General features: G+C 39.8%; 1 protein-coding gene across 3 annotated transcripts in view; it reads left to right on the forward strand.

Moving 5' to 3' along the window:
* Positions 1-12,400, forward strand: part of vit.S (vitrin S homeolog) — an 83,278-nt gene that overhangs the window by 35,798 nt on the left and 35,080 nt on the right. The window contains exons 1-3 of one of the 3 annotated variants that reach the window (XM_041564416.1): positions 2,146-2,260; positions 7,977-8,018; positions 11,268-11,324. In XM_041564416.1, the coding sequence (XP_041420350.1) occupies positions 2,236-2,260; positions 7,977-8,018; positions 11,268-11,324 (124 nt within the window). In that variant the 5' untranslated portion in view covers positions 2,146-2,235. Of the gene's footprint in view, positions 1-2,145; positions 2,261-7,976; positions 8,019-11,267; positions 11,325-12,400 lie in introns of those variants that run through there. The other 2 variants (XM_041564415.1, XM_018265190.2) reach the window with 2 other exon arrangements.

Below are 12,400 nucleotides of genomic sequence, written 5' to 3' on the forward strand. Positions count from 1 at the left end.
TTATGATTGACAGATCTACTCTAGGCTGCCCTGTAAACTTAAAGCTCGACAAAATGTCTAAATTCTCTAAGATTTGGTCATGTGGCCTAGGGACAGAAAGATAAGTATCATATATAAACTAAACTGCACATATTGGCCATGCAATAGCCGAGTAGGCTGAGGACCCCAATAATGTACTACACAATAAGGGTTAGTTCACACAAGGAGATTAACGACTAATCGCCTCGTCTTCTAGGCGACAATCTCCCCGAACTGCCTCAGCGTGTCTTCCCATAGGCTATAATGAAAGTCGCCTGCGCTAAAGCACATGCCTCGCTGTGTTTTTCATAGTCGCCCGAAATTGTGAGGAAACTTCGGGCGACTTGGGAAAACGCAATGCCGCGTGTGCTTTAGAGCAGGCGACTTTTCTATAGATTAATATTGTATAAAAGAGGAAAAACTATAGGGTCCAAATTAACTAAATCCAAAGTACATAAAAGATAAATCATTTTTGTGACCACACAATAGTGGTATGTATCCATGCCTTGATTGCAAACAGTGTAGACATGTGATAAAAGGGAAATCTTTTATACATCCAGGAACAGGAGAATCTATTGAAATTAGGGGATACCACACTTGCCTATCACAATTTGTGGTGTATGCGATCGTTTGCCCATGTGGTATGATCTATGTTGCGGAAACCATCCAGAAAGTTAAATCACGGATATCCCAACATAAGTCTACTATAAAATTGGGAAATACTGCATTACAAGTGATTAAATTCACTTCACCCGGTAGGCCTTAATAAGGATTACAATTGATATCTATTTTTATAGCTGTATCTGTTTCTACATGTTTTGTTTCTATCGTGTCAAAGTCCAAATATTTGAATTGATATGCATAGAGTTTATTCAGCCATGGTTCAGTGTATATTGAACTAACCCTGTATAGAGGATAATGAATATGCTGGTCTTTAAATATTCACATGGATTGTGTTTGAACCTGGTACCATTGTCACACATGGCTTGATAAAGAGCCTATTCAGGCTCGAAACGTCGCTATTTTATATGTACACACATATGGTGATGTAATTTTTTATTACAATTTAATACAAACTTTTTGAGCATTACAAGCGAGTGCTGTTCATTTCTACTTTTTTATATTGTGGAGAACTTGCTGGAATCCCCAAGGGACGTGCACTGCTGAACCAGGAGTGAAGCGTGAGTGCTGTTGCTACTTTTACAACGTATACATATATATATATATATATCTCAAGCATCAGGATTTCACATTTTGTCACACTGTGCCCAAACACCTGCCTGGGACTGTGCTAGGACTAAAAAATTTGAATATCCCGATTGCTTCATCTGTATATATACATAATAATTATCCATTATTTACGCAGAGATTTACAGAGAAACATTTATTGTAAGGGCACACATAGTAGATTGCCAACTTTCTTCCCAGGGCCGGATTTACATAGTGGGAGCCCCTAGGCCCACTGTCATTCATCGCCCCATCCCCTCTCTTTTAATTGCTTAAATTTTAATCATCAGGACCAGAGAAATGGGGATTGGCACGAGAAATTTTAAAAATGTTTTATCGTATTTCCTGTGCATCCCCAGTGATTCTGCACCAATATGGGTGTGTTTTGGCAGTATGCCGCCACCTAAAATTCTGCCGCCCTAGGCCCGGGCCCTGGTGGCCTCTCCACAAATCCGGGTCTGTTTGTGCCGCAGGTGTTTTTTTATAGAGGTGGAGGCAAGTGGATCCATTCTTAAGAGCACAACCCTGTAGCTCCATTGGCCCAGCATTGGCCTATGTAGAGCTACATAGGCGTCATACACAGTCAGATTGAGCTGCCAGCTTGGTCTGAAGAGGCTGTATCAGCAGCTAAATTTGCCCTTGTATGAATAGTTTAAGCATCCCTAAATCTTCATTATTCTTCACCTATGATTGCATGCATATCGCAAAAGGCACCAGAAACCATAAAAATGGACCAGACTGGAGTCATAATGGAGTTAAATATCAGAATGCATTAATTCCTTCATAAACATTCATACAACAAATTATTTACATGTAGCTCAGTCAGAAGTGAATGAGCTTATTTGAATATAAACAGTTAATTCTAGAAAGACTGCCTTTAACAGGATATCACCATATGCATTAATCATATGCTACCAACTATTATCTTACACAGTGCCGAGCCCTATTTAAGATTTCCTGGATTCCAATGACCTTTCTGTCTACAGTGGGATGCCACCCTGGATCACGACTGCAGGTAGACAGAAGATGTATGTCCCTAACAACCCCCCCCCCCCCTTACCATTGAACCTTAACAGTGCTGGGCTCCTCCTGTCCTCGGATCTTATACATGGCTTAGTGCAACTGGGCAAACCATATTTGTACTTGTGATGTGACTTGTTTAAGTTCTAACAACTAGCCATGGTACTGATCTGTATGCAATAAAATCTCTGAATTTGGTTCTACTATGAGAACATTTTTTAATAAATATATTGCTAATACAATGTGCCCTTATCACAAATAAGGCAGAGTAATATTCACTTTGCAATTTAGTAGATTGTAGGGAAACACAAATGAGAAGGCTTCCCCACACCACCTCAGGTTGCAATGAGGCTATTCAGACCTTATCTCAAAGATCCCAGTTTTTCTGCTCTGAATCTCAGTTCTACCAATCACAGCCACAGTCATATTGCGCTGATTATAAACAGAAATAGTATGCGTGTACAACAGTGGACATCTTATTCTCAGTGCACTGCTTCTGTTCAAGTTTTTGCAATTTAGGTCCTGAAGTATGTTTCCAAATGAGCCAAGGATAAAGGAATTCTATGTAGTGAACTGGTTGAAATCCATTTTCAGACCTGCAAATTTGAAGCAGTGTAGGTTTCCTAGAATATACTTGAAAACAGTTTATAACAACCAGTGCAGCGTCTAGATTTCAGGAGGCAGGATGTAATGAATGGGTTGCAAGGCTTATAAATAAACTGAAGGTTAGCTGACATTTTTAAAAACAAAACTCCACCAGTTTACAGTGTATAATTAACACTGAAAAAGATCACTTGTGCATTTAATAGGCATGTCTGTACGTTCCAGTCATAAAAGCCTTGTAAAGCCAGAAGAGATCAAAATAAGCTAATAATTCTGTACATCTGGAATCCTTCTGCCACTGCCATGATTAGGTTTTTCAGTGCCACAGAATTCAGCAAAGAGATGCATAGTATGTTTGGAAAATGCAGACGCACAAAAAGTATTCAGGTGAAACCCACATTCTCCCCAAAAGGGATGTTTGCCTTTAAATACAACTTAGTTTTTTATAGATAAACCTCTTCTATGCAATTTTCAGTTGCTCTTCAACAAAAACCACGAATATTATTGCTATTCTGTTTCATTCAGGCCCAGACTGGCAATCTGTGGGTTCTGGCAAATGCCAGAGAGGCTGCTATAAGGTGCCATAGAAAGTCAGTATTTAGTGGGCTGGTAGGGGCTGTTTGGGCCTCTGTGTGGGCTGATTGGGCCTCTGTGTACCTGAAATGCCAGGGCCTATTTTAATTCTCAGTCCGGACCTGGTTTCATTAGTACGTATATTTCTATTTAGGTCTTCTAGATTTCCTACATTCTAATGGGCAAATATAATAAAGAGCAAAACTTTGCAAATACATATATTTGCCTGTCGCAATGTAATATTCTTTGTTAGGCTTTTATTGCATTGCAAATCTTAATTATACATTGTGAACCTTTAACACATGGGGGCAGATTTATCAAGGGTCGAATTTCGAAGTTAAAAATACTTTGAAATTCGACAATCGAATTGGAATACTTCAACTTCGAATATCGAAGTCGAAGTTTTTTTCATCGAATTTGGGTATCCTGTGGTCGAAGTAAAATCATTCGATCAAACGATTAAATCCTTTGAATCTAACTATTCAAAGGATTTCAGCGATCGATGGAATAATTTTACTTCGACTTCCAAAAACTTAGAAAAATGCTCTAGAAGGTCCCCATAGGCTAACATAGCACTTTGGCAGGTTTAATTTGGCGAAGTATTGAAATCAAAGTTTTTATAAAGAGACAGTACTTCAATTGTCGAATGGTCGAATATTCAAACTACTTTACTTTGAAGTCGAAGTAGAAGTATCCTATTCGATGGTCGAAGTATCCAAAAAATTATTTCAAATTTTTTTACTCCGAAAATTCCCTCAAATTCACTTCGACCCTTGATAAATCTGCCCCCTACTCTGCAGCTTCATTGAATATTTTGTCGCAAAAAATGGATTGCAATTGCAAAGTTTTATTACATACACTGCGAACGTTCCCAAAAGCAATTTGGTTGCAAACTTTGCAAGGAAGTCGTGGGGGTCTTTAAACAGTCAAAAATGGCGCAAATATAGTCGCTAACATTCGCAATCGTTTTTTTCCGCTAGCAAAACTTATTATATTCTCCCTTTAAAGAGGAAAAAAGTTACACAGTTACATAGTTACATAGTTAAATTGGGTTGAAAAAAGTCCATCAAGTTCAACCCCTCCAAATGAAAACCCATACACACACCCCACCCTACTTTTAATTAAATTCTATATACCCATACCTATACTAACTATAGAGTTTAGTATCACAATAGCCTTTGACATTATGTCTGTCCAAAAAATCATCCAAGCCATTCTTAAAGGCATTAACTGAATCAGCATCATAACATCACCCGGCAGTGCATTCCACAACCTCACTGTCCTGACTGTGAAGAACCCCCTACGTTGCTTCAAATGAAAGTTCTTTTCCTCTAATCTAAAGGGGTGGCCTCTGGTACGGTGATACAATTTATGGGTAAAAAGGTCCCCTGCCATTTGTCTATAATGTCCTCTAATGTACGTGTAAAGTGTAATCATGTCCCCTCGCAAGCGCCTTTTTTCCAGAGAAAACAACCCCAACCTTGACAGTCTACCCTCATAATTTAAGTCTTCCATCCCTCTAACCAATTTAGTTGCACATTTCTGCACTCTCTCCAGCTCATTTATATCCCTCTTAAGGACTGGAGTCCAAAACTTCACTGCATACCCCAGATGAGGCCTTACCAGGTACCTATAAAGAGGCATAATTATGTTTTCATCCCTTGAGTTAATGCCCTTTTTTATGCAAGACAGAACTTTATTTGCTTTAGTAGCCACAGAATGACAATGCCCAGAATTAGACAACTTGTTATCTACAAAGACCCCTAGATCCTTCTCATTTAAGGAAACTCCCAACACACTGCCATTTAGTGTATAACTTGCATTTATATTATTTTTGCCAAAGTGCATAACCTTGCATTTATCAACATTGAACCTCATTTTCCAGTTTGCTGCCCAGTTTTCCAATTTAGACAAATCACTCTGCAAAGTGGCAGCATCCTGCATGGAACCTATAGTTCTGCACAATTTAGTATCATCTGCAAAAATAGAAACAGTTCTTTTAATGCCCACCTCCAGGTCATTAATAAACAAGTTGAAAAGCAAGGGACCTAGTACAGAGCCCTGTGGTACTCCACTAACAACACTGGTCCAATTAGAAAATGTTCCATTTACCACCACTCTTTGTAGTCTATCTTTTAGCCAGTTCTCTATCCAGGTACAAATACTATGTTCCAGGCCAACATTCCTTAATTTAACCAGTAACCTTCTGTGTGGCACTGTATCAAATGCTTTAGCAAAGTCTGAGTAAATCACATCCACTGCCATCCCAGAATCGAGGTCTCTACTTACCTTCTCATAAAAAGAAATTAAGTTAGTCTGGCAAGATCTATTAAGCATAAAACCATGCTGGCACAAACTCATAGTATTATGATTTGCTATGAAGTCCAGTATCCTATCCTTTATTAACCCTTCGAAAAGCTTTCCTACCACTGACGTCAGACTAACTGGCCTATAGTTTTGAGGCTGAGAACGGGATCCTTTTTTGAATAGAGGCACCACATTAGCAATTCGCCAGTCTCTCGGTACTATGCCAGATCTCAAGTGTTAGTCAATCTTAGAGTAACCGTGAAAATAAATATAAAACCATTAAGCTAACTGTGTAAAGTCCCAGTGTGTAAACCCCAGACCACTGCATAAGCCAATATCACCCAGTTCAGCTTGTCTACTGGTTCTTTAAGGAACTTACTGCTACCAATAAAGTCAATATATATACCATATAAATATATATATATACATTGATATAACTATATGCATTTTGGAGAACTTTGGGCTTGTTTTTTTTTGATACTGCTGATCAATGGTTTCATCTCATTGCTTAAGTGGGCAGGCATGTGATTTTGGGATAAGCGGATCACAGATTTTAGGGATGATGTTTTGTGAGGAAAAGAGGACAGTCCCTGTATTGCATCTCAACCCAATTGAATGAAACAGTATGTGATAACCTGAACAAAAAAACACTGCAGACAGGAGTCCAAGAATGAGACACAGGGACATTGCATATGATGGCCTTGTGTTTTTTTTTGTACAAAAATTAGTTGTTGATCTACTCCTGGAATAGAGGATGTTGCCTAAGAAGTTTAATTTCATTTAGTCCTACATTGTCTGAATGAATAAAGCACAAAAAACAAACAAAGCCATAAACAGACAAACTTATATCAGATTTATATTTATGCTTTAAGCTATGGAATGCCTGTCCTAGTGACCAGCAACCCCCATAAAAGCACAAGTAGCTAGCACATTGGCAAAGAGGAAACTGACTATATCCACGTACTTTCTGGCCTCTCCATATTACGCTACGGACTATACATCCATAAAACCATATAATTGTAGGGACCCCACAGGGTTAATTTCCCCTTCAGTCGAAGCCTCATGGCTGAGATACAGGGTTTCCTAAGGGGCAGAGCCCTTGTGATTGGCGCAGCATGGCTGATCCCAAAGGCAGCCACAAGGTGTCGCTGTGCAACAATATAAAAGGAGAATGCCATGTGCTCACGGCCATTACAATTTTACAGTTTTACAGTTTTGCTGCTGTTTCACTGTGGAGATAGTGAATCTTATCCGGCAAAATGTAGGCAAAAAGGGAGTTTGATAGGCCTGTCAAGGCTGGGCAGGATCCTCCAGTGCCTGAAAGCTCAACCCAGAAGGTTTGAGCTTGGATTGCCGGATTTTCATGTTCACACTATGGAGAGTGTTGAGAACTGCAGTTCAGCAATGGATGTGAGCGCTATAGACAGCGTTGGGAGCAAATACCGGAAGTATTCAAGCCTTGTTATGTGCTCAACTGGGAGACTCTGGAGCCTATAAAGAATCGTCATCGCTGTGGATGCCTGTCTGCTCTGTGTGAGACTACCCGTCTGTGTGACTCCTTCCGGGTGAGTGTTACCTGAGGGAAGGGGTAGGAAAGGATGAGGATCCAGCCATCTCCTGTTTGGAGAAACAGTCTGTTTGTGTGCCTGCCACATGGGAGCAGCACATTGTACTCTTTGGGGAAAGGGAATTAAGACTCTTGTCTGCCAAAGGAGTTACGGGACTTTGCCTGGCAAGGAGGGCCAGGATCTTGGACTGTATATATTTCCCAGGGAATGGGTAATGAGAAATATAAATGTGTTTACTTGACCTTTAATTTTATATAAAGTTATTTGTTACACCGTACAAGTGTGTAAGTGAATTTTTTTCCTAATGGGCCAATCGCAGGTTTATTCCCAGATCCCATTAGGTGGAGGCACTGCCAGAGAGGAGTTTTCCAGTACCTTTCACTTAGCAAAGGGGACTCAGGACCTGCATCGGTAAGAATTATATGATGTACAACCTTGTCACCAGGGGGGTGGCCAAAAATGGGTTACATAATGTTTGTGGGTCACGAGGACAAGTCAGACAGCCAGTGCTTTAGACCGTGTTTAGTTTATGAGATGTGCCATATAGTTTCCAGTTCTATATGGATAATTGAAGAAGCAGAACCCTATATTTTATTATCAGTTCACACGTAAGTCTAGCTACACATATGCTAACATTCTATTCATTACTTTCTTTTTCAGCATTTACTAAGATGAAGGAAAAGTTGTTTGCAGTCCTACTGGGTAAGTGTTATTATTGATTTAAAATGTATATGGAATGGAGACAATTCTAAGAATGCCCACCTTGGAGAGCCAAAGCTGTGACTTGAGGAGTTGAAAAGATTTGAAGATGTCTATTTGCTTTCCTAAAAGCCCTGCCTGGAGGCGACTTAAAGTGAACATTTATTTTGTGCCCAAGTAACCTTGTTATGAGCTAAGGAGGGGGGCCTGACCTACTGTTGGACCTCAAAGGAAGCCTGAATAAAATAAGTCAGAAAGCCACTGCTCTTTAGGATAATGGAGGTGTTATTTCAAGTGTTTTTAAAGTAACAGACAGGCTTCAAGTTAATGCAGTCATTATTAAAGAAAATACCCCAAACTACTGCTTATGGGCATCTGATACGTCTGGATTTTGATACATGTCTGGATGAAACTGAAACTCCAAGTACTGCTAAGAAAGCCTGTCTATTCTGCATAGTTTTAAAAAGGAGCAGCACTTCCACCTGAAAAAAGGAAATCTAATCCATCACTAATTTCACATAAATGCATGGTTCATTGTTAAAAATCTAGATCATGTGTAGTCTGAAATATTGTCAAATAATTTGATCATTAGTCATGCAATATGTGTATTCTGTGAGTCCTCCTCAAGAGCTCACATACAACTATTAGGAACAGAACATAATTGAAAAACGGGGGCAAAACTGTGGACAATAGAACCCCATTCCATGCTTCTATAGTAGTGTTCTGTGCTGATTTTGTTGCTGTTTTGATGCAAACAGTATATACAGCACAAGGTCAAGCACTCTCACACCTAAGGTAGGACTGTACTTTCCACAAGCCTTGAACAAATGGTAAGTATAGAAACTCCCAGTTGCACCAGTTGAATTATGTAACGCTAATTATTGCTATCCAGACCACAAGTAGTAAAGTGTCCAGCTAGTGATATGAGCATGGGTTACACATGACTCACACTTCAGGATCAGGGTATTCCCTAAGTGGAAGATTCCCATAAGGATGTAGTGCAACATGTAAAATAGGACAATGATGGAGGCCAGGAGGTTCTTATAGTAAAACAAAAAGGATGATTTATTAGTCCAAGACAATGACCACAGGTTTACTCACATGGGTTAAGGTATTAACAGATGTAACTTCAGATGAGGATAGAACAGGTAGATGACACAGCATGAAGGAGGTGACTCCCATAAGGCATTGCAGTCAAAGAATAGATCAATTCCCTCAGGCAGATATACCTCAAAGTGGTCCAGATCCCACCCAGTGGAGTGGTCAGGGAGAAGGAGTCTAAGCCTGAACCCTATCCACTGTGGTCCCTTCACTAAAGGCAACCAAGAAGCTACAGATCCTCGATGGAGCACACAACTGCTCTTTCTAGATAAGCTCTCTATCTTACTCTCCTAGAGAGTCTATAACAGAACTATCCTGTTCTAGCTAAACCTCGTTCACGGGGTTCCCTGGTCCCTGACTTAAACACTAAAGGTGCTGTCCCTTTGGGGCAATGACTTTACTGGGCCTTGGTGTACCCAGGCTCAATGGGAACAACCAGTCGATTAGGACACCAGCAGCCAAAGAGGAAGATCCACCCCTTTCCAAACACTATATTGAAGTGTGGTAGGAAGTGGTCATTACACCTCTTGGCCAATAACACTGGTTATGCAAATATAACTAAATACATGGGCTTTTGCCCAGCAACTAGGGAAAAGGAGGAAGGGTAGGGATTTAAAGCTATAGGAGCCTATTAATCCTATAGATCCCTACATACATATCCAGAATGCCCAACGTGTTCTGAATAATCTAAATACCCTGAGTCTCACTTGTGGAGCGGGAGGTGCAGCCTGAAGGCTAGTTAGGGTATGATTGGAGTTTGCTTATTTGCACTCCTAGATACTTCTAGATGCCTAGATTGGAGGCCGGTTATGGTGAGATTTAGAGTCCAGACTTATTGTGGCAATATATCTGTAACATAAAATAAGAAGGGCCCCCAGGCTACTGTTGGACCTCAAAGGCAGATTTGACTGAAATAAGTCAGAAATTCACTGCTCTATAGGATAAGGGAGGTGTTATGCCCAAAACAGCAACCGACACCAATGCAACTTGTTTCAAAATCAATACATAAGGTGCATGTAGCATTACATACAAATTATACTGGATTGCATGAAAAGAATGGTGCATTGTTGGTAAAAAGCATGGCAAATAACATTCATTATTGCACTTTGCACACCTTTAGTAAATTAGACCTTAAGGCTCATTTCCAAACACAGTGCAAGGTGTAGAGCATTTTAAGATGCAGATTTCCATGTTCTTCCCACAATGGACCATTCATTCCTAGAATGCCAACATAAGTGTTGAAGTGTAGAAGGTCAGGCATGCTCAGACCCAAGGTAGCACTGTACTTCCACTAGCCTGAAGAGTTGTTTGCGCTCTAATAGCATTTGCGCTCTAATAGCATTTGCGCTCTAATAGCATTTTATGGGGTGCTTCTGAGGCTAGTTCATTGGCGCAGTCCCCCTGGTCACATTGTGTTTATGTTCCCTTTTATATTTTTCTTTTTTTTAAAAAAAACTCACATTTTTGGAGATTTATTAAACCCAGATGGTGTTAAAAGTCAGAATAAAAAGTACTCCAACTCAGACCTGCAGAGTTCATGTAGAACTCAATGGCAGATGTCCGTTGGGTTTCGTTCAATAATCTGAGGATTTCATGGTTTCAAGCTTCAATTCCAAAAAAGTCACAGGTTTTGGGCATCAAATCCAAAAAAAGTCTCGGTTTTCAGTGACAAATCTGAAAAAATCATAAGATTTGTATTGATAAATAAAATGAAAAATAACCCCTTTAGTGTGTGTATTTAGTATATACAATTTATGTAAAAGGCTGTAAATGCCAACTCAGTCAGTTATACCCTCATAGCTTGGGGAACTAAAAAAAAATTAAAATAAATATGCATTCAGTTCTTAATATTCTTAATAAAATATACTTAATTTATGATATTTTGTTCATAGTAAGGTTCGTTATGTACAGATAACTGACAAACCCAAGGAAATGGTGCAAATGATGAAAGCAAGCTTAGTGCCCTGGCGTCTAGTCTAGCGTGGCGTGAACTAATTGGTTTTGCCACATATTTATGTATCAGAGCCCACACTATGCCATTAGCAAGATATTTATACAGAACATTTACTGCCAGATTGGAAGAAATTAGCTCTTGGGCATTAGTACATTTCCAAAGATCTTTGTTAAATTGTTTTCTTTCTTTCACCACAGTTTTGCTCTTGGTTTGTACATTTACGTCATCAAAAAAGAACAGAAAGAACAAACAGCGTAAGTAACAAGAGAGGAATCAAGCCACTCTGCTTCTGTTTGCTGCACTGTCTGACTATTGCAGTTTGGGTGAAATAAAACCATAGTGCCATCTAGTGGATATCTGAGATCATAGTTCATTTCTCAGTTGGCTGGTATGGGTTTAGCTCTGTTCTTCTAAGAGTAAAACTCCATGGGGCACATTTACTAAAGGGCAAAGTGACTAACGCTGGCGATGATTCACCAGTGTGAATTTATTTCGTTACTTCGCCGATTTACTCATGGGTGCAGATGTCATTTCGCAAGCAAAGGAGATAGACGCTATAGTTGCTTCGCACTCTAACGGCAGGCGAATTTTCGCTCTGGCGAATTGACGTAACTACGCGGATGCAGATTTTACTGAATGTTACCTCGTTCGCCAGACTTGCGTTTGCCAGCTCAGACCAGGCGAAGTGCAATGGAGTGCATAGGACTTCCTCAATTTTTAATCGAAAAAAATTCTAAGTCCCAAAAAACGCTGGCGTCTTTTCCTTTTTTCAGAGTGATAGCCTGCAAAAGTTCTTAAAAATGTTTTTTGGGTAACCGGGTTCCCCCATACATTTTCTAACATATGGAACACAAACTATACAGTGGGCTCATGTGTAGGGCATTATAAATTTGTTTCCTTTATTAAGGTTCCCTGGACTTGTGTAATATAATGTATTTGCTGCAAAATATACGTCCATTAAACTTTAGAATTTCCACGGTATGCAAATTAGCCTGAGCAAAGATCTCTAACGAAGTTGCGATAGGCATAATTGAACGCTAGCGCATCTTCTCTTTGATTGCCAACGTAACGCTAGTGAAAATTCGCCAGCGTTCGGCTCTCTGGACGCAACTTCGCATTTTAGTAAATTAGCATTGTCTGAGTGAATTTTCGCCTGGCAAAGTGTACAGTTGGGTTGCGAAGCAGTCGCTGGCTAATTTTCGCAGGTTACTAAATTTCCCCCCAAGAGCGCTTTTCATCAGATTTTGTGGGTCAGATTTTATCTGATCTTTCATGCAACACCATGCAACAGCACAAGATTTTGTAGGATGCTACAAAATCTGATCCCCGC

Source organism: Xenopus laevis, chromosome 5S (genome assembly GCF_017654675.1).
Source record: "Xenopus laevis strain J_2021 chromosome 5S, Xenopus_laevis_v10.1, whole genome shotgun sequence".
NCBI classification, from domain to species: Eukaryota; Metazoa; Chordata; class Amphibia; order Anura; family Pipidae; genus Xenopus; species Xenopus laevis.